General features: G+C 54.1%; 2 protein-coding genes and 2 non-coding genes across 4 annotated transcripts; 1 reads left to right on the top strand and 3 right to left on the bottom strand.

Annotated features, from left to right (window-relative positions):
* Positions 1-74: 74 nt before the first annotated feature.
* Positions 75-764, bottom strand: ColSpa_01121 (N-acetyltransferase 9-like protein; the record flags this gene model as incomplete). The annotated part of the gene is made up of 2 exons (XM_049267333.1): positions 75-704; positions 735-764. The coding sequence occupies 2 exons, from the start codon at positions 762-764 to the stop codon at positions 75-77; spliced, it is 660 nt and encodes a 219-aa protein (XP_049123290.1).
* Positions 765-1227: 463 nt separating this feature from the next.
* ColSpa_tRNA_042 lies at positions 1228-1344 on the top strand. Its single transcript has 2 exons — positions 1228-1264; positions 1301-1344. It is a non-coding gene; the product is annotated as a tRNA-Ser (tRNA).
* A 329-nt stretch (positions 1345-1673) lies between these two features.
* Positions 1674-1774, bottom strand: ColSpa_tRNA_028. The gene is made up of 2 exons: positions 1738-1774; positions 1674-1717 (listed from the first exon to the last, which is right to left on the bottom strand). It is a non-coding gene; the product is annotated as a tRNA-Ser (tRNA).
* Positions 1775-11273: 9499 nt separating this feature from the next.
* On the bottom strand, positions 11274-11618 carry ColSpa_01120 (uncharacterized protein; the record flags this gene model as incomplete). Its single annotated transcript, XM_049267332.1, has 1 exon — positions 11274-11618. One exon carries the CDS (start codon positions 11616-11618, stop codon positions 11274-11276), a length of 345 nt encoding a protein of 114 aa, XP_049123289.1.
* Positions 11619-22994: the final 11376 nt, after the last annotated feature.

The following is a 22994-nucleotide window of genomic DNA, read 5'->3' as shown; positions in this document are numbered from 1 at the left end:
TTTAATGTTGATCAGAGTCACAAGGTTCAACCGATATTGGCAGCACATCTTGGCTTATGATATACGATGTTTGGTCATCTAGAATATACGACTTCACGATACTCCTTTGCGGCATTGACACCGGCAGAAGACGCCACAAACTGTCCTAGCTCCTTCAGAACCATTTGGATCTCCCCGAAGTAATTCACTTCTCCCTTTTGCACGAACCCCAACCGCCTAAACAGCGCAATGCTCGCCGCGTTCTCCTTCTTGATCTTGACCATCAAACCCTTTAGCTCCGGCGTCTTTCCCTCGCTAGTCTTACTCTCACCCTCAATGTACTCCGCAAGAATACGATCCTTGTTGCGGTGCACGTAGGTCAAGAGCGTCGTCACCGCGGCGTGTCCGATGCCCTTGCCCCGATGCTCTTTAGACGCGACCATGACGTCCACCTCGCCGACGTACGAGCCATCAGCCACGCTTTGAGTCGCCTCATCGTCATCGTAGTCGTCGTTAGGGTAAATGAAGAAATTGATATCGCCTATCATGTGCTTCGATGCGTCAACCTCCCCAGCCTGTACCGCCTCAGCTTTCGTCCCAGGTGATTCAGGCAGCGGCTGGCAGATGATGAAAGTGAGCTTGTCGTGCGACGTCCGCCACGACTGCTGGTTCTCGTACTCTTCCTCGAGCGTCAACGGTTCCGAGGCCGTGGCCTCTTGGATGTCCTACATCGCAAAAGCTTGTGGTTAGTTTACTTCGTCCTTGCTCTTCGTCAAAGCCGTCATGAATAAAGGATTCGGGACGAAGTGAGTGAGAGAGTGAGTAGCTCGGGGTTTGCTAACCGGATCGCTCATCCATTCATGATACCGCTCCACATGTCTCGCCTCGTATGGGACCAGAGTCACCCGCGGCGTCGCAATGGCTGCCCTTTGCGTGTAAGCAAAAATTCACCTTCAAATAGGTATCTTATCGTCTAGACTTGATACAAACAGGGGCGTGGATGACATGCCTGTCTGCTCGTTCAGCCTCATTGTGCACTTGCATAAGTTGTCACAAATACACTCGCAAACTCCACTTCAACTCTCGTCAAAAATGCAAAGCAAACACGAATACCCCGCCGGTCTCGCCCACTCGCAGCTCCACGTCCTCTCCTGCCGGTGTCCCAAAGAGGGAGTGTGTCAATGCCAAACAATGGTCAAGTATGGGATTGGGACTGCTCAACTCCACAACAGCTCTAGCTGAGTTATAGTCAACGTGCCAGAGTGGTTAATGGGCTGCCCTGCTACGGATACCCGATTATTGGATCAGGTTCCTGCAGTTTAGGCAGTGGCTTCGGTCGCGCAAGTTCGAATCTTGTCGTTGACGACACTTCTTTTTTCCCCCTGGCTAGCTTTTGTCAGGTGGTGGAGGTGAGTAGTTGAAGTGAGTCATTCGGTATCGTGCTATGTATGTTGATGTTAGCTATGTTTTTTTTGGGGCGCAGAGGTCACAGCTATGGTGTTCCCCCCTTGGTGAGCTGTGTCCTCCCACTTTGTTCGCTCCGCCCCACATTGACTGGCTGCAACAGCCTCTTTCTTTCTTGACACATCTACCACTTTAACATTAAAGCAGACAAATCCAATTTATAAGTGTGATGAGCTAGACGTACTCATTACGCCATGCATAGAAAAAGTGCCAAAAATGGCAAAAGGAAACGTCAAGGACAGGATTCGAACCTGCGCGACCGAAGCCACTGCCTAATCTGGAATCAAGGTTTGATAGCAGGGCAGCCCATTAACCACTCTGGCACCTTGACTAGTGGTCGTTGATGAAAGAACCTCTCCATATTCACACTATGTACGTCGCGACAATCTTTGACAGACACTCCGTCGTAACCTTGTTATTGCAGACGCTGCAGTGATGTTATCCTTGGTGTTGTCAACATGTGAACGTCTGCGGGATACGGAAAGATTATGGCGCCGTCATAATTTGAGGGGTTGAAAAGAGAGCATTCGGGTTAAGATCGTAGGGTATGTCATGCCCGCTGTCCTTGTCTAGATTATGCTTGTTCATCTACAGCTTTGATCAACGAGGTTCTTATTACAAGGTAGCAGTTACTGTGGTAGTGATAAATCGGGATTCAAGCTTGTATGTCTGCTGGAATCGAATCGGAGGTCATTAGTGACATGCACCAATGTGTTCGGCAGATGAAATCGGTCTTTCTGTGGGCTGACCCAAATACAGCATGAAGCGGGCCTAGTATAAGGTGATGTAGCTTGCATAATGGGTATACACATCGCCATTTCCTTTGCCCAAAGCCGCATGGTCGTCTCTCATCAGCCTGTATTCCTCCTCGAGAGGTCTGGGGCTCACCGTTTAGAATTCGTCGGCGGTTTCTGAATTGATGATTGTTATAATACGTATTACCCTTGAGGGCATCTCACCTTGAAGATGTTTCTGAGTCTGGGGCAAGTAAAATGACTGTGGTAGTATCAATGTTACATTCTTGCCAGTTTACAGACTATGGCCAGTAGATGGCAACGTGAAAGGCGACTGTGATGTAATCGAAGTTGGAATAGCTGAACTGCGTGATGCAACCTTCTGTCGTTCATTCCGTGTCCAAGGTGAACTCAGATGTGGTTGAAAGATCACTCCTCGACTGCTTGACTGTCAAATTCGCTTATACGTGAGTAGGTATGAGACAAGTCGTTAAAGGGGGATGAAGATGGGCTGAGTGGTCAAGCATCGCCTCCAAGCTAGGAACGTACAAGAGACTGAAGGAACTCACACGATGAGTTTCTGTCATTGCACCAGGACTTGGCGGATAGTCTTCAGACTCATCGATTGGTTTCAGGTGGGGGGAAGCTAGTTGGCCGATGGTAGATATGCAACGACAATAGGCCTTATACTTGAGAGGTAGTCTCTAGGCGGACAACTATGAAAGCTGGTAATGTCGAAACGAAGATGAGTGTATTGACAACAAGAAAAAGTTACTAAAGTGTATCGGAGTTAGGACTACCTTGATATCTAGCTCTCGTTATCTCATTACATGGTGGTTAATTGACGAAATGTATACAGAAGCGTCGTTGTGGGCTCCCGGTTCCCCGTTATAGAACGGTTCTCACGATAATCTTCCCCTGAAGAAGACAAAACCCTATGGATAGCTTATCGATTTGATACTTGGTACCTACATGCGCGATGCTCTCATGTAAATGCTAGAAGTCCGGCGTACTTCAGGTGCATTTGTCACCACTAGATGCTTTGAGTTCTACGTTGGGCCGTTTCGTCTTCCGAGCAATGTATTTTCTCTGCTCAAATCCATTCTTGTTCCCTGTTGATGTGATTACAATTATAGTTGCAGTCAAAGACAAGAGACTTCGACGTGCCTGGTAAAGATTTCAAGGTCACAATGATCGGCCCAGACACTGATTCTCAACGTCCCCTTCCATGAAGAATGAGAACTGCAACCTTAGAGAATACTATAACAAAGAAACACAGACTATCTACAACAGAAAAAAAGGGCCCGGGTATGCCATGTGTTCGGCTCTTATCTAACAAAGCACATCAGCTCTCTCCGCAGCCAAACCAGGACATGACAGACATAAAGACGCTTCTGTTATCCCTTCAAGTAGACTTTAGACTCACATACTGCAAGGGGGGTCTCATTCGGTTCACACGCTCACCGCAGGCGGACTCTTAGACCCTTTCTGAATGTCGAGAATGAGGGATACAGCCAGCTTGACGAACTTACTTATCCCCAGGATAGTTGCACAGCTGACTCTTCACCCACTGCTATCCAAGGAGAAATCAATGGATACTAGGAGAGAGATAGTTGCAAGTGAGAAGCGAAAACGCCCTTCGTTTTATAGTATGTCTCGAAAACTCGACATGTCGTTGAGGCTTTCTATAGCATTCCAACCCCTAAGAAGATGGGCATCTCGAGAGATCGATTCACGCTTGGAGTAAACCCTCGTATCGTTGTAGCCTCGCCTGTCTCATTGTGAGTAAATAGGGACGTTATAGGTTAGAATCCCACGACGGCTCGACGTCCTGTTAAAATCAGTATTAAAATATTCTTTCAAGTCGGATTGATATACATGTGTGCCTGCACGATGAAAACGAAACGCACAGCAAGTCTTGCAGCCGAACAGGACGACACCAGCTCACCGGCCACTTCGATCACTATGTGTCTCAAGCGGCCAACCCCCGGCATGGAATACCGTCTTGTGTTTAATGACTGGTAAATGAAAGAGGAGATGTTAACACTCAGGGCCAGAACTCTCGTGTGTGGATTAGGTAACTACGAAGCCTCCTCTTCACTACCTGCGTTTCGTACAGTCTAAACGCATGTATATATGGCAAGGCGAGCCTCCTGTTCGAATCCCAGAGAGCATTCAAAGACGTGACCACTTCTAGTATCTAAATCTAACGCTGAGTAAGCGTTCCCTATATTCTCTAGGGCTCTGGGCTGACTATAGCTTGGTTGCAATATACTTCATGGTCATCCATAATACAATAAAAGTCATTGAAGTTGTATTCTCGATAGAACTTACTCAACAAAAGCATGAACTGCACGATGAATTACATCTCCAGCTACTCGTCTTCTCCGTCATCTCGGGCTTTTCATATACCAAATAAAGAAGCACACCTTGACATTCCTTAAACAGGTGTTATGAAGTCAATCGAAACCTCGACCGTATCGATCTTTAGACAAAATCAAGATTTCAAACGAAGCGGACCAGTGTGTGCTACAATCACATTCTCCAACTTGAATCTGACAACATGACGGAACAGACTCCCCATGGCCTAACTTGATAAAAATGAAGAACATGTCATTTGCTGGACGTCCTCATCATGTGAGGCAGCAAGAGTGCAGCCCAACCATAGAGAAGCGGCAGAAACCGCATCCGGGAACAAGTCTCGACTCAGGCCTTTGGAGGCTTCAACTCATCTTGCTCGCTTCAACCAGCAACCATAGCTGGCGGCACAAGGTCGTCTTACAGCCCGGACATTATTACACAGACCGGCGCGCAAAGTCAATTCTGCCAGCAGTGAGCTTTCGAGGCCGGATCGAGTATTGAGTTCCTCATGACCATGCGGAATGAGACCTATTCGGACACCCACATCACAAGCCCGTCAGCCACAGGGCGAAAGCTGTCTGGAGTTGAATCAGGGGCTTGCAGTATATTTCGCTTTTCCAAATTAATTACCGTAGCTCCCTCCTCTCGTAACAGAGTCCTCGATGAAGAGGAAATCTCGACAAAAGTACCACAGACATGAGCCCGATAACGTTGACCTTCCTGCAACAGAGCAAATGGGGGCCACACTGAGTCAGCGCTCACCGTGTCCCCGAGTCATCTTTGATTTCCTTCATACAACTCAACTGTACTCATGGATCTATCTAGACCAGGCTTGGGTCTAGGTCCTTGCTTTCTTTTCGTCCAAAAATGACCGAGGACAAACTTCTGTCATCCGATAACGAAAAGAAACAACCCTTCTCCCACATCAAACTAACAGTTTCACAAGGTGAATCGGTCTTTCCTTACCAATTCCAACGGCTGTAGGAACACCCCCTCTAATATGCCATCAAGCCCAAACGTCCGTCGATACTCTTAATCCTCTAGCCACTCATCGCCATTCCCTACAATCGTCAGAAAATGTTCCGAACACCCACATCGTCGATCATCTAGCTCAATTCCACAGGACAATCAATAACTCTCAAACACATCCCCCTTTCTCACTAAGAACGCTTACTTACCCCTCTCCACCAAGCCCGTTCCACACCAACATCTCCCAATGTACTCACGCACTCCACATCCCGTCAACGAGAATCCATGATCCCCGTCCTTCTGCATCCTCCCCCAAAAGCCCTCATCCCCACTAGTCTCATCCGTTGGAATACGTGTATCCTGTTTGCGAATCTATGCCAGACTCCGTTTAATCTCCCCTAGTCGTCCTCTCTCAAACGAAACACGCCAACGCGTTCATTTACGTGGGCAGACTCACGTTGGGCAAGACACACACGCTCGCTCAGGCATTAGACTGTAGGGGCAACGCTGAGACGTACTGCCTCCTGCTCTAACACGTCTTTACGGCCGATCATCAAACACTTCATCCGGGCCTGGAGGCCTCGAGCCGGAGCTTTTGTAAATAGTAACGGCCGGAAGCGCTATGGCCTCAGAACGTCACTCTCTCACAGCCTCGTCCCCAGATGTGTTTCCTCCGGTAGGATATCCGATCACGCCAGACGATCACTGCCGCCGCGCGTTCGGCATCCACTTTGGACAACTCCAACCCACGACAACCCCTATCTCCTCCGCCATCTAATGGAGTAGTCCATTCCATTATGCCCAAGTGAGTCTCGGTTTCCGTTAATCTACTTGCTTCACCTAAACCCACAACCTTTCTCTTGAATCCACCGCGAATCATACCATGGTCCCAGAGGGCATCAATCGTAGGGGTGCATCAGAAACCCTCCGGTTCCGCGGACCCGGTCCATGTCACGCCCAGATACCGTTCGTCTCGGTCCCATGACCTATGCTCATCTCATCTCTCCACATCTCATCAACGTCACCGTGGAGAAGCAAACGGCACCTGAAGTGCCGACGGACTTGGATCAACCGTCAACTCGGGGAAAGGCAAATAGACACACGGCCTTATGTGGTTTCGGGGGTCAAGACAGGCTTCATATGTTCACTCCGTATACCACCACATGCGTGTATAGGCTTCGTAACAAGCGACCGAATGAAACCAAGCACACACAAAACCCTCAATCGCGCCTAAAGTCCGAGTCGATCTTCTGCTCACGCAACAACCACCATCCTCGCCGTCCGCATCAATAGCCATGCGTTCAACGGTCTCCCACGCGAGTTCACGGATTGGCCGCGTTTGCCTTCGCCTAATGCATGTCTTGTTGTCCTGCAACACACTAATACCTCGGATCCTCCCTTACCTCGAGACGAGCTCCGAACGACTCACCCCTATGTCTCCAACTTTTATGCCTTCGTGAGCATCGACCCAGGAACATGGGTCTCGGTCTTGCGGGAGCATATGCCAGAAAAGGTAGATGCGCGCGCGACCTCCCCAAGAAACCCATCAAACACAAACAGCCTCACTCTGGCTAGTAGCTCGAGGCGTTACGCAAAAAGTCCGCGGGTTATCCGCGCAATCTCCCCCACGCATCCATCGCAATGCCGGCGACCATCGCTCCTCCACGGTTCTACCCAGCGTCTCCGTCCCTCGACTGACTCTGTAACTCCCGCATCCCCTCTTACCGCGTCCTCCTGTCTCTCCCTCATACAGCCTCCAGCTCATATGGCGCCAATCAGCCGGCTGATCCTCCCCGCTTCAATCTCACTCACCTAGAGTTCTACACCCATCTCATGCCTTGGGGAACCCTCCGTCCTGGGGCTACTCTTTCCCGAGGACCGATGCAGGGTTGATAATTCTCAGTCCAGATCAAGGGGCATTCGCTAGGCTCACATCATCCATCATCCCAGTTTCGCTGCCTGCAGCGTTGCTCATTAAGCAAATGACATCTGAAAACACAAGATGGCTCAGAGACTTGGTCATAAAAGGCGATGACCATCACCTTGCATTGTATATCACGCCCCCGTACACTTATTTTCGGCAAACAACCGCCCACACACCCTCATCTACCCCCGGCAGATCCACAAAGTCCTGCTCGGAAGCACAGAATGCCAGACCATACCCAACAAGGCAGCACTTTGGGAGTTGAAACAACGTGCCAACCCGGAAGGGGCAGTATCACGAACCAGCAGCGACATTGAAATACATCCTCTACATCGATGTACTTGACTTCCCTCGTCTACCTTGTTCAACCCTCCCCATACCTTTCGATACATTGCGTCCACCTCTGCTAAGACCGCCCCCTCAGCTCTCCAAGCTCCAAGCTCTTTCCATCCATCAACCCTACCCGCCTGGACGCTCACTTGGCCTCATCTCACATCAACCTCGCATCAACCTCACATCGACTTCACATCGACTTCGCATCACCCTGCCTTGCCGTCGAAACCAACCGCACAACTCCATCCCCAGCGGCAACTCGCAGGCCCCCAACGCAAACAGAGTCCAACGCCTACCCCAAAAAGTACCTATCTATGCATCTTTCAGCTTACCATTTTGCCCTCCTCCTTCTCCTCCTCCTCCTCCTGCGCCCTGCAACTTCCGGATCCCTCCGCCCTATCGCCGTCCTATTTCCACCCGAATCCCGGATCAAAGACCACCGGGGGCCATTCCTGCGCCTTTGGTCGTGGAACGGGGGTCGCGTTGCCGGCGAGGCGGCGCGGACGGGTGGGTGGTCGACGGACGAGGGTCCGAACGGATTGCCCAATCCATGTGCCGGGCGGGACCCAGTCCAACCAAAACCCCCCCTGTCCGCATCCATGACAAACTTCCCACGGCCCCCGGGACGCCGACGCCTCAAGGTGAGCAGTCGTGTGCGACCTCTCACCAACATGTCCGACGTCTACTCTCGCCCGACTCACCTCGAAGCTGCCTTTGGACCTCTTGTCAACAATCAGATATCACCTCGCCTGGCTCCTCAATGGCATCCACGCGCCCCCTTGGTAGCTCTTGCCAGGCTGCTGCCTTCTGCTATTCCAAAGAATGCCCCTCCGCCCCCTGCTCGATAACGTCTGTGTAACAGAAGCTGACGAAAGCACTAGGGACCGTCGCTAACAAAGGACCAGCCCGCAGACCATCGCTTCCCCTTGCTCATGACCCCCCCTGTTCTGCATCTACCCTCCATCACAAATATCCAAATTGGTCTTTTGCGCTCAACAAACCGCCGGCTGCCTCACTCGCGAGTAGCCCGAAATGGTTCTCGCTTTCAGTATCCTCGCCTCTCCTGCTGCCTTGCGACATGCGCGCCCTCCCTGCCGTCACCTCGGCCATGTAAGCAGGCAGCTCCCACGCAGCACGTGTCGTTAAAGAAGTGTACACTAGGGATGCTCCGTACCGTTCGACGTGGCTCTCACATCAGAACTGAGGCTCTGCATGAGCGTAGGAGTGCACTGCATCTGCTGCTCCGCTTTCGATGGGATTGCAACGGACTCTCGGCCGGACCCATCCCGCTCTGAATGTCCTGCCAATGACACCCTCACGTGGACGATGCCATCGCCAGGCGCCAGGGGTTCATTTTGTTGACCAGGTGGCTAGGGGCTGGGTATTCCATTGCTAGCAGCGTGCCCTGCCGAAAGAGATAGGGGCACCAAAACCCAGGCGGTCGGTGTCGATCGAGACCACCGCGCGATCCCGGTCTCCGATGTACAAGCCACCTAGGAGGGGAATCCCCCCTTCCGAGCGAGGAGAGTCCCGTTGGCTTTCGCGTATTCCTGCCAAGAAAGGGCCGTGTCATGTCTTTACAGCACTTGCTGACTTGTCTACCTGCTCGCACTACTGGCGACCGCCGTGACCAGCTGCGATGCGACCGGCCATGGGCGATCGCAGCTGGATAAAGTTGGAGCGTTATCCAGGGTATGGCAACGGCGCCAACGGCCATTGAACGGACGAGTTTCGCATGAGCATCAGATCCGACCTGTCTCAAAACTACCGCCAAAAGCAAATAAAAGAATCCCTCGACGCAGAGGGTAAGCTGCAATCGCTGGAGGCGACCGGTCAAATCTCACCTGTAGTGACGTGGCAGGCCATACCACAAGGTCTCTTGCTAAATCAAACACAATATCAGCAGGCTACCCCGATGGGTACTGATACCGGAGGATACCAGAAGCAGAACGCCGCAGGACCCACGCGCCGTCGTCTACGTAACTCGCTTGAGGTGGGAAAGCTGCAGCGTCACCCCCGACTCTGGCAGCCTCATTCAATGCGATGAGAACCAGCAGTCGCATGTGACTGCTCACAAAGCTTCCAAAGGGAGCCGTCGCCCTCCTTGCTGACATGCGTGAGACAAACAAGGTGCGATTCTGCGCGGTGTAGCAGACGCCCAGGTTACTTGTGAGTCAAATGGAAACGCCAGCCCGGCCCAGGACATCTAGGTTGAGGTGAAGCTACCCGGGTGACCGGGCACGATGGTATCGTACTGCTTTGCGCAATTGCCTTCGTCAACACGAGACGCGGGGGCCATGCGGGTTGGCGATGGTATGAGCTGACAAGTCGGGTCGTACAAGCAGAACGAAAGGAACGCATGATTCGGTGAAGGTACAGACGTCGTCCGCCTCACCGACCTGCACTGAAACCTCTCCCTGGTATCCGGCTAGTGAGAGCGTCGCCAAAACGCCGTCAATAGCGTAATCAGCGTCCCGTGATGCTAGTGTACGCCTGCAGGCTGCACGAGGTGAAGAAAGCAGTAAGGCGGAGGATTTGTGAGGCAGGGTAGGAAGGACGTCGGTGAGTAGGCGGTATGTGTACGGCGCAGCAAACAACTCGCTGCAGCTGTCCGTACATGATAGATAGATGGCTACTGCTGCAGACTCAGCCTGGCTGTCTAGACGCAGGCAGCCGCTACATTGTGCAGATAGCACATGAGCCACCATGAGACGCGTCCGCGGCGCAATAGGCATCAAATACGATCATCAGCGACCGCATTGGGACAGCTGCGCATTCCAAGACTCACCAGCGTAACAACGTGTCTTTGAAGACCGCGCGGGCTCGTCAACCCCTCACGGCCGTCTCTTCATCGTAAGACAAGCGTCGATATGACTTGTCGCAAAGCCCTGAGGGCACATTGGTCGCCAGCGAAGCAAACGTCGAGGGGCTCGGCCCGGGGAGGGTGTGAGTGGTACGAGCCGAGAACCGATCTCCGTGTCTTGATGCCGGAGGCATTGAGCTGAGTTGCCTAATTCGGATATTCGTGCTGCAAGAGAGGAAGTGTGTGGCGAAGGGGTGCCCTTTGTGGTTGGAACGCACTCCGCCGGAGTCAGGGGCCTATTGTAAGCAGGCCTTTGCAGTGTGGCGATTAGTGAGACGTGCGGGTTTGATTTGATGGACAGCTTTTCTTCTGCCCATGATGGTGGTATCAGACTGAAAGGAAATTGATAGTGGCGGAAACGGCCGCAGGGCAGGGCCGGACAGATGATGCCGGTTTGGGGCGTGACGTGAGGCCATCGTGAATCTCATTCGGCGCCACGGCGTTCGGCAGCCCCTCCAGCTCCGGCCGTCCACGGTCCCGGCCGCCGTCCGGTGCAAAGACCAAGACAGCAGGTCGAAAGAATGAGCGAGCAAAGGAAAAGCTGGGGACAGGATCTGCTCCCGACGGGGTCGCATGGCTTGACGCCACAGGCCGCAGAGGGACAGACTTGGAGCAGCTGGCTGGTTGCAGCAGACTTTGGAACTTGTCAGCAGTGGCTTCCGTGCGCCTCGTCTTGCACCCGCAGGCTGAAGCCGGCGTTTTGGACGTGATTTGACTCTGGAGTCGCATCGTACGATTCCCTAGTTGCCATCATCTCTGCAGCAGCGGATGCTTCGTCCTGAGATGAAGCTCGACGGTACGTGCGCCGCGTGTGCGTCTCGCAGGCGTCTACCCATTCCAGTCGCCAGGTCGCAATGACTAGGCCCTGCCATCCCATAATGCCGCCCATCAGGGTCATTTGCGTCTGCGTAAAGCTGAGACGCGCGGGGAACGGACTGCGTCGTCCGGCATTTCGAGGCGTGGCCTGCAGCCAGCCAGGATCGCCAGCCATATTATAACAGAAGGGGTTTTGGAAGGTGGGCTATAGGCGTGGCTATTCCCATGTTATGGCAATATTCGACATGCATCAGCATCCGTCGCGCAACAGCAAGACGACTTTAGTTGAGGCGAGCCACTCCGAAGCCTACCGTAGAAAGTCTCGTGAACCATTTCGTTTCGCAGCGGCGTCAGGGTGGAATGAACGACTCGACTCGCAGCACGCCGGCCGGGCCGTCGAGTACGTTGCAATCCCTGGCCAAGGATACGCTCTGACGACTGAACTTGCTAGGTCGTGTTAGAACAGTCAGGGATCCGTGTGAAGGTGAAGACGAGATGTTGTAGGCTGCGGGGGTTGTAGTCAGCACCAACTTTGAATGGACGATGGCAATGTGACCACGACCTCTGTTTTAGACGCACCCTGCCAAAAGATGAAGTAGCTGCGTGGATGTAAAACAAAAACAGGCAGCCCGATCTTGAGTCTCATCAAAGCCAAAAAGCAGGCATTCTCATGTCACATACGTCCGATGGGGGCAAGACACGGCCGACCACTGCTTAGCCGAGAACCGCAGTCGATGATTTCACGACAATCCCCAAGAAGGAATATTAGGTTCGACCCCCAAATCTTAACCCGACGAATCGTGTAAGCCCCGCTCAGCGCAAGCAGCAGCGACTGTGGATTGGAAACTCTCGCACGAGAATAGTAACAGCGCTCCGCACTCAGCTCCGCAACGCACACCCTGAGGTACCTTATTCAAGGCACTGGCTCCTTCGTGGTGCCGACTAGTGCGGAGCGTCGCGTGAGGGAGGGTCTGTAGGTTGCGTAAAACCCCTGGCTAATGGGTGGCAGACGTCTGTAAGCTGCGCAAGGTGGCATTGGGTTGATTCGTCTACTGGTCGTATTGGCAAAGTCTGGTCGATGCTCTTGGGCATACAGAGCTGCGACCGAAACAACCTCGAGTTATACGTTGAGCGACACATTAGGCCGCTATGGGGGAGCCAGAAGCCCAACGTCGAGGGACCTCCTACCGCACTGGATCCCTCGACGTTGCTGCGCCGTACGCTGCCCAGTGCTTGGAGCAAGGTTGGAGGAATACGACGCGGACATGAGTAGCGCCCAACGCTAGCCGTCCTGGGAAACCGATTCAACCAGTTTCCACCACGAGCCCACGACCCGATGCCCCAATCGAAGTACCTACCATACTCTGTAGTACGTAGTGAATAACGGTGTTGCGCCGTGGACGCTGTCGACGGGATCCTCGGCCGCTCCAAAATCCTCCCAACCGCACGTCACATACCCCACTGTCCTCAAACACCGCCCGCCTTCCCTTTCCAGACATGGAGATGAGAAAATGGAGACGGGAATTTCGCTATGGGAAGGATCAGGAAGGAGTCGTGCGTGAAGTGGAGGAACTGGGGCAACTCGCCTGGAGTTCCCACAATCAATAACAGAAACGACGACATCAGATATGTCTTCTGGAAAACGGAAGACAGGAGCAAAATAACAACGGCGGTCCCGACGAGGAGGCCCGTCTGTGGAGTGATCTGCATCAGCTGACCGGGGTTCGGGACCCGGAGCTGAGGTACGCCGAGTTGAGGTCGCATGGGGGGATTTCCATTGATGGAAGCATTCTAGAAGGACTCAGCCCCTTGGGTGGTGTGCTCGCCGTTTGATGGCCGCAAGGAATCTTCCGGGTAACGGGTTCAAGAGAAACTCGAGACGCTGCGTGCGAGTACTTACTCTATCTCCAAGGGGCTCTCGTTCGCGGTTTCGAGTCGTTGTACGAGGGGCCGCGCGCCTCCCCCATCTTACCATGTCTGTTGCCGCTTAGGCGCCTGGGCAGTCCATGGGCAGTGCCGAACAGACCAACGCAACAGCCCTTTAGCCGTCAAGGGCCCCCGTCATGGATGGGGTTATCCTGCGGCCATGTTGGAAAGATGAGGACAAGGTCTCCAATCCGGTGATGCAAGTGAGGCTGCGGATGGAATAATCAATAGGCCAACGGGGGGCCTGCGCCAACACGTCCATGGACCTTCGCTGTTGGAGTGGTTTTCGAGCGTCAGGCACGCGATGGACCGTCCTCATTACCAACAAGCTGCTTCCTAGCTCCTAGAGTTCCCACGCCCCAGCATGCCAGCCCAACCTGACAGCCAACGCTTTATTGATAAGTCTGCCGACGAGGGATGCAGGACAATCCGCCCAGCGACGATGGGGAACGGGTGCACGGACACGGCGCGACGCGGCTACGCCTTGTTGTTTATTGAGTCAAGCACCGAGGTATAATGTCATTGTCTTATAGCGTTGCTTGAATTTTTGAGAACCCGGTCCTGGACGTCGCCATCGCGAGACTGACAAGCAGAGCCTGTTCGATGCAAGCCATTCAGACCCGCCATTGCTAGCCACCCATGGTCATAACTTATGTCGACTATGCTCCATTACATCCTTGCGTTTGCAGAGTGTCATTACGATCGCTAAGGAGCCACCAATTGCCTCTACATGAGACGTGCAGACGCCGGCACCTATTATTGGAGGCTGGGAATCGACGGACGAAGTGGTGCTGAACTCGTTTGCGGAGGTTTCGTCGCTGTTTGTCGGCGGTGCCGTGCCGCCCGACTCCCGGCCCCTGGGTTGCAACACCGGTCAGAACCAAGTGAGACATGAGCTGGCGGCTGTGGGTACCAGTGTCATCCGTTCTCTCACAATGCCTACTCGGAACGCATCCGCGGGTGCCTGGCCTTAGCACCAGCACGCTCAACCGATGGCATTCGGTTTGTGGCTTGAAGCCTTGAACCATGGGAACCCCAAGTGAGAGTGTTCAGTATTGAGCCGGGTTGCTTGCGTTTGGCCTCTCAACCCCGAGTCGGAACTCCAGACCGTCCCACTAGACTGTTCTTTGAGACACAAATCCTGCGCCCACCCGACAGGAATAGAACACAAATGAAGAGAGCGCGCATTCATTGGCGACTCAGAATGGGGAAACATGAATGAGCAGTCGACGGCTAACTTGTTTGTTCGGGGCAATCAAACCTGGGGAAAGTCAGGCACTGCCCAGTCGGAGGACGACAGACGATCGACCGAAACTGGGCCACAATCGGTATCTGTGAGCCACTGTGTCGGCCGTATACGCCGTTAAACGGTGATGATCACAAAGTGCTGAAACATCTCTATGGCCATCGTATTTCCCGCGCTGGGGACTGTAGGTATAAGAGCAAGTCAGGCAACTGTGTCCAGTGAGTGATCGCAATGTGCCAAATCCCCACAACCCGGCTGATTCCTGATTCCTGATGATGAGGTTGCCAGGTTGCGCCGTGCCACCCATGCCCAAACGCAAAATGATGTGCAGCGAGGGCCCATGCGTGGTTATGATTTAGAGTTTCGCCATGGATAAAGGAATCAAATTGGAAGGCAAAGTTCTTTGGGCAATACAGTCGGCAAGTCGTGTGCTTAGAGGGGGGGCAAGGAAAAAGACCAAAAAACTAAAGGGGGAGGGGGCATTGCCATGCTGGCGGTCAGTAGGTATACCTAGCCTGCCATCCTGTGAGTGACACAGAGTGACCTGACAGTTAACCCCGAGCAGTCCGAGACGAACTGAAGACTAACACAGGGATTGATGTTGTGAGCGTTCTGACAGGCTGGTGCCTCATCCCGAGTCCTAATCGGGCAAGTCGGCCAGTTGAGGCGAGACATAGTGGCGGGCACGACCGTCTCTTTGTCTAAATTTGTCTAATCCGCATTCTCTCCTGCCCGCCGAGATTGGTTGGATTGAAGGATCAAATTGTGACCGAGATGCATGCAGTAAATGGATTATCTTGAACAAACCACGCCAGCCGCCGAGATTGCACTCGTCCGAGGGCCGCCCATGTTGGCCTTCAGCTGTTGTGAACACCGAGATTTGGATTGACCCGCGCGAATCGAGGGCTAAGCAAAGCAGCCAAGGTCAATGCTTCCGCAGGATCCACGGTGGTTCAGGCCTTCCATCCTATGAGAGAAAGGCCGCTCGAGCAGATGCGCCGGTGTGCTGCACTATGGTGGGCGTGTCGACGTCCAGAGTGACGATCCCACGACATTTTCCAAGATGTGTGTTGCTGTGCCTGCAGGAATATGCAGCTGCGTTGCTTCCCCCCAGACGATCCTCTCTCCCAATTTCCACTACCCGCGTTGCCCGTGAGCGACAACTGGCGGTGATCGCGTAACGGCTCCAGTCCTTTCGCTTTCAAAGGGAGTGCTTGCGTGAAGATTACGCCTCGCTGCATTTACAGTGCTCTTCACTGGCAACGGAATCAATCATCACTCCCCACAAAAAACAACAACGAAAAAAACACATCCTCATTGTGGCCGCAGCGACGGCGCTGTGGAAGACCGCCCAGACGAGGCCGGCATCCTCATGGTATCCTGTTGCTTGACGGAGGGGAGAAGGAGAAACCCACGAGAAGAGAGATGGAATCGCAACTTTGCACATGCATGCACTGCTGTTTGTACCCCGTAACCTTCTGAAGGCATTGTGCTTTGCCGGGGAATTGGGCCGGGGAAAACGGGCAGAGACCAGTTCATTTGGTCTTTTCGGCAGCTGAAAGCATGGCGCAGCATGATGAGGATTCTGTTTGGTCCCGTGATACCGCGCAACACTGTATCTTGCTACGGCTCATGCTTGTGTGCGCCGTGGGGGCAATGCAGTATGTTGCGGGAAAATAGCGCGAGCCAGGCCGAACTACGATATCATCAAGGATAAGGCGGCAGCGGCTTGGTCTTGAGTTTGTCAGTCTGGCGTAGGCTTCCAATAGCAGGCCAGCAATGAGAGACATGGGACGAGTGTGCAGTCGGCATGTCTGACAGGGTGTCGGCGTCGCATTGGAACGGTATATGATTGGGGGTGCAACGAGAACCCAAGGGACAGCAGGATGCGCAAACGAGGCGCGTCCATCGCAATGTCTGTCACTTTCGATGTGTGACCGAAGCTGGTGCCATTGCAAGACTAGCTGGCACGAGATCGGCTGCAGTCAGTCTCAAGGGCCATTTCATGATTTGGTTGTGATGTGACACCAGCTCTTACTGCCTCGGCGTGTGGCAAAGCGTGTCCCGTCTTTCGCAGTCCGGAGTAAGCAGGCGACGGGCCTTCCCGCCATTGATGTATGTGAGTTTGCAACCGTACAACCTCGGTCAGACAAAGGAGCGGGGTGGATCTCGTCAGCTCCAGCGCCGAGAGCATCGTATTCGCTGACATGTTGCAAGCCGTAGCAGTCACAGTGGGCTCGTTGCTGGGATGGTGAAGTGGAAGTGGAGGCAGACGTGGAGGCGGCTCGTGGATGGGGTTGAAACCGACAAGAGGGCTTTCCCACCCGCCGAACAAGGGGAAACTGAGGGCGTTAAAGTCCTACGGCTCCAATTGTGCGAGCGTTTCTTTTTGTCTTTTTCTCTCCTTCCGTCGCCCAAGGGTACCATCCCGATAGGCTGGCTGGTCTGCCCCATACAGCCCCTCTTTCATGATGGGTGCAGTAATGCATGGGCAAGGTCGTTCCCCGCGCGCAATTTGGCGACTGTGACGGCTGTCGAGGTGTCGTGTGTGCGGACAGCGGAAACCAGAACGGGCCAAACAGTTATGGACGGTTTTGCTAGTGCAGGTTTTGGTGTTCTCCGTACTTCGTAGGATGTTATGCCAGCAGGGTCGACAACCGCCACACGTCTAGACACTGTCGGGCATGGAAGATTACGACGACGCCGTCATCTCACGAGGGTTGGAGAAGCCGCAATGCTGGAGAACCGCAGACCAGGGCATGGTTGGCGGACGTGGCAGTCGAGGTGGGTGGGGAGGAATGTTACAGCCAAATGAGGTTATCTCTAGTGTGTTTTTTTCGGGTAAATAGTTTCGGGTGCATGGAGAAGACAAGGAAGAAAACCAATAAACAATGGGTGGTAGTGGCGGTGATCTCGGGTTGTTGTCGTTGGTTTGCGGTCACGGGCTAAGAAAAGAACGATGGAATAAAATTGAAAACAAAAAATGGAAGAAAAAAGCAAACAAAAAAAACACGAAACTGCCCCCCCCCCCCCCCCCCCCCCCCCCCCCAAATTGAGTGGGCTGGATGTTTTCCCATGTTGTTGGTTTTCAGTGAGGCTCAGTCGGGAAGCATTCGGATCCATGGAAGGGCAAGGAAGGAACCTTGAAACTTGTCAGGTCAGGAACGCATCTGCTGGGGACGTACCACGGGCACCTGCCCCCCGGGACACCGTGCTTGCTGGAGTTGGCGGTACCTGACTGTACCGTTACTGCTTCCCCTCAGGAAGGAGTACTGAGGTATGTGTACTATGTAGTTTGACAGCCACTGCCAGTCGTGGCCCGAGTTTACAATCTGGCATCTGCCTCTCGGTTTCATCTTGACCTGACTGCCCTTTCCTTGTCAGAAGAGCACGACCCAGGGAATGATAGCGAAAGAGGATCAATGACGGGCATCCGGCTAGTCTGTTGCTGGAAGTTGCTCTCCGGACAGGCAGACAATGACACGGGCGGCACAGCCATGAGGCGGCAGAGGGAGCAGCGCAGCCCGAGAAAACTCGAACCAACCCGTGAGTATGATCTGATCCAAAGTGGAAGGACGCTACCACAGGAAGTCCGAAGCAGAAATAAGCGAGAGGAAATGGGTTTCACGGGATTGTAATACGGTCTACTTTGGAGTCCGATGGCAAAGAGAAAACCAAACCTGACAACCATGGTGGGAACACAGAGCCGGAAACACCCAAACCTACACCGGCGGACAAGAAGATGAGAATGAAGGCCAAGACTGCCCGGCTTAGACTATCAATCGACTGGCCCGGTTGAGCGAGGACGAGTAAACGACTGGATCCAGAGACATGGATGACAAGATGCCCACCGCCCCCCAAAGGTGCAGACAGTAGTAACTCGACTGGGAAACTCAAACTCGGAGGCAGCCGGTATAATCCACCCGCAAGATGAGCAGACAGTCAGTAAGCATGCTTGCGCGCGCCGATCATTCGCAACATGACTGCGTCGAGGCAAGACATTGCACGTCCACGACAGAAGACACCTGCCGACTCCTTTGCTGCTGCTCGCAGGCATGGCCTTGCTCCTAGCCAACTGGACCATGACGGGAGAGACAGCAAAGAGCCACTCGGTCCCGCAGTCCATCATGCGATGCAGTCGAGCAGTGCCCGCGTTTGTGTTTCTGTCTCCGGCAGCCCAGTCTTTTAGCCCCGAGTCTTGTCTTTGAGCCTCTCCAACTCATTCGGCCCGCACGAAACGCCCAGCCCGACAGTGACTTGCAGCCACGTTAAACTGTTAGATTCAGCTGAGGGAAATTGAGATTGTCTCAAAGAGACACGCCGGCACCTGGTTTCGCTGGCACTTCTAATGTCGCTGTCAAGCCCACGAGATGTCGACGTGCCCCTCGAACAGCTCGTCAAGAGGGATCGGCAACATCACGAGGTGGTGCGCCCTTGTTGGTTCCCTCGACAGCGTGCTATCCCGCGTGGGGAACTACCTTGGGTGCCAGAGAGTCAGAGGGAGGCAAAGAGAAAAGAGACACCGCGCAGAGTGTGTCAGGGGTTGGCAGTACAAAAAAGCTTGGCTTTCGCAACGGTGCATGTCAAAGGGCTCATGGGTACCCGCGCCGGACTGTGGTATGGGCAGGGGTGCCAATAGGCTGCGCCATCGACCCAAGGGAGCCTTGCACTTCTGCGTGCGCCCGCTGGAAATAGCTATCGAGTTCCGTCTGGCGTTGATTTTGGTTTATTGTAAAAGAAAATTTAGTGTGCGCATTTGCGCATGTTGTGCGGCTGCGGCTGATGATACGAGACCTGAGGAATGGGCAGCAACGGTTGACGGCCAACGTCCCTGCTGCAGCCCAGGGTGCGGCCCAAGGTGCCTAGGGCAGGGCAGGGCAGGGTGTTGGACAACGATGGACAATGATGAAAACCCCTCGTATCAATCAATGTTGGTGACGGCGGGTGTTCCGCGCAATCCCGTCACCTAGGATGTACATGTTTGACTGGCGGCGGAAGCGAGGTGGCGGACAAGCGGGCTGCAGGCGGGCTTCGCTTGAAACCTGTCTTGGCTCTCACCATAACCATAAGGCTTGGTACGGCAAGTCGGCTTCGTGAGGAACGGAACACTCTCCCGATGCAGCCAGCAAGATGGCACCATAGCCGCAAGGCAACGTTGAGGCGAGCGAATGTTGAATGGTACGAGGTCTATGACGAACCATACACACAGATCCTGCCAAGCTTCCCGGTTGACTATCCGCGACAGTGAGTGGACTGTGAATAGGGAAGAGGAAATGAGGAACTCGAATCGCTCATCGGTTGAGCAGCGCTCAATTGCACTCGACAAGCCACAACCCCGCTGTTGTGCGGCTATTGACCGGACTGCGAGTTGCTGCTCCGGTTGATTTTGCTTCTTATGGGGGGTGGGTTCTCCTACCGTTATTCTTGGCAATGTATAACGGGGGCTCGTTGACGTCTAACTGTTTGATGGCTGGAAATTGTGCAAGCCACACACCGGGACAATGGCTTTCCGAATAACAGTCCTGAACTGTTCATGGATATGGGAGGTGTACGTCTACCAAGGAAATCATGATATGTGCTTTTGCTGGTTGGCAACCGCCGAGACTGGATCCGTATCCGCGGGCTTTGACGCAACCCCATCTCGTCCTCTTTCCAGGCTCCAGCATTTCCAACGATGCGGTTGGGTGGCTTTCAGCGGCACAGCCTGGCAACTTCCGAGGACACATGCATCTCCTTGTCCGTAGCGTAGCGTCGGACCCAGGGAACAAGCACCTGTGTCTTTGATCCCCACACCCGAGATTTGGTGGGAAAGGGGTCGGAAGGTCTCACAATGCAGGAGAATCAACATAGAAGACAAAACAACAACTGAAGTTGAAGGTAGAAAGAGTCCTCCGCACAGGGCATTTCCAATGGCACGGAGCAAGCGCCGAGCCACCGAGCAGATGTTCGCAATGTGAGACCGCGACGGAGGAAATGAAGATGGGCGCACCTCGGTGTTGAGGTACGTGGCATTTAGGATAATTGGTTGGGGCCAAAGGTCGACTCGTCTTGAAGTAAGGGACTCGGGTAGGGGCGTGTGTCGGAAAAGCATACAGGTCAGTCAGTGGTGGTGTTGCTCGTCTGACCATTCCCCCGACATCGTGAGCGTCAATTGTGTTCGGGCCAAGTGCATCTTTTCAATTGACTTTGCAGCGACTGCCACCCCCCAAATGCCAGCAAGTAGAATCTGGAGCAGTCCAAAGGACAGCGCGTGATGAGCGATGACCCCTCGGGAATGGGAAGCGCGCCATTTCCTCGCCGCATCGTGGCCTGAACTAACCACCACCTCACAGGGTAATGACTGGTACCTAGAGCCTGGCAACTTGAACCGCTGGCGTGTGAGGGAATTTGGGGTTCGCCTCTACTCCTGCTCAAACGGGACAATCAGCGGTGACGATGTTTGTATCGAGGCTGCGACGCAACATTGCATAGCATGGCACGAACCAGAATAGGAGCGAGGTATCAGATGGGTCGGAGACAAGGGTGATCAACTGGATGGCCATCGTCGCTTGCTCATGATACCTTCCCATTCCTCTCCCTTGGCCGCCTGACCCCCGAGGTGCGTGCCCTCCCACGAGTGAGCGTACTTTGGAGCGTGTACCGCGCTGCGTGCATGTAAGGCGGGCAAACGCATATGAGTGGGTGATTGGCGAGCATCCAACAACCATACAGAGAGAGCAGCCGAGAGGCCAGGTTAGGTTGGTCGTGACGGGCCCAGGGGGGGGGGGTTCATGCCCTCGATTCAGAAATACGATATGGCACCCCTCCCAACCCTGGCGACTGGGACGATGACAAGGACGGGTGTATGCGTTTGGCGGAGGGGAAGAAGAAGGCAACCGGCAACAGGCGTTTGTTGGCACAGGCAACGGACCGACGGACAGAGGGAGAAGGGAAGAATGGCGGGTTTGCTGGCTTGTCGACGTCCAATTCGTCGTGACGGGGAGGGGGAAGGTTGAACGGGGGGACGTGGTTGTTTGGGATGGCCCCTCGTGACCCCATTTCGAATTTAATAGGCACGATACGGGAGCAATGACCACCTTACAGTTGACGAATTCGACATTCGACCCCCGAATGGAAGCCGAGCAGGAGCGTTGACTGCCCCCGTCCCCTTGTCAATGGGCAGCAGGCTGGCCAGTGGTGCACCCCTGTCGCCGAGATGGGCAAGTTCGGGGACGCCGTCGCACACTTGCGCTCGCGGCTCTCTCCTCCCGCATCGCAACTGCCAATCCGCACAGAGGAAACCACACACCTTACTGTCCCTATAATGGACATTGAGGTGCCCAGCAGCAGCTACTTAGTAGCACACACTGGTTGACAGGGCACCACACCGCTCGCATCGCATCGCATCGTACCGCACCGCACCGCACCGCATTGGCGGGAAGGGAAAGAGCCATCCGATTGCCACCCACCAAGCAACCCCCTTCCGTGAGGGCTTTCTTGCGCTGCCCGAATTCTGTCAAGAACCCATTGGGAAAGAGGGGTCGAAATCTTCACCATCCCGCCGCCGCCGCTGCCAGGCATTGCGCCTTGTGGTGTCTCTGATGCCTTCCTTCCTCGACGCATATTCGAACAATCAACACGGACGGACAAACAACGGCCAGTAGGCACGTATCTAGTCGGCTTAGGTAATATGTCATCACATTCACGTGCCTTAGCTAATCAAACTTGGGGCCACTCCACCTGTGCCTGATGACGGCAACCCGAGGCAAGAATGCCACCAACCCAATGACCAGGGACCCTCGATCAAACCCAACCTGACGACCTGGGGAGGGGATTTGGCAGCGGCTCGGTGCACTGCAGGGCTGCGCTTCCTGCTCGGAGGCCCGGGATTGTCAACAGCGCCGGATACCCAGAAACCAATGCCCAGTTTGCGGAGACCTCCTAGTCGCCTTGGTCTTGTTGGGCCCGGGGGTTGGGGCCTTTGTTCGAACCGGCTTCGAGAAAGCGAGAGAGCGAGAAGGCTACGTCACTCTGGCGACGATTGCCCAATGGGAGCCCAACGATGCTTGATAACCCTGGCCTCTCCATTTCCGCCCCTGTAGTGTGACCTGACCAGGAGTCACTCATCTCGCTGAGCGCCCGGCCCAACGCTCCTGGCCCGTACCTGTAGATGGGTACCAAGGCATCGTCGAGAGACTCGTGCCCATTGATGTTTGTTGGAGGTTGCCGCCGCAATTACAACCCGTCAGAATCGCATCCACACTCAGGAGCCTCTGCCCGAAACATGGCGGCGGTGAGCAGCACCCGCGTGCAGGGGCCGGATGACCATCACCAGGAACGGGCCAACCATCTTGCCCCTTTCGTCCAACCGCACACCTGGAATTTGGTGACACTATGACT

The sequence above is a fragment of the Colletotrichum spaethianum genome (genome assembly GCF_022836535.1).
Source record: "Colletotrichum spaethianum MAFF 239500 DNA, contig02, whole genome shotgun sequence".
NCBI lineage: Eukaryota > Fungi > Ascomycota > Sordariomycetes > Glomerellales > Glomerellaceae > Colletotrichum > Colletotrichum spaethianum.
The sequence above is the reverse complement of the archived record's forward strand: the minus strand, read 5'-3'. Positions and strand labels throughout refer to the sequence as shown.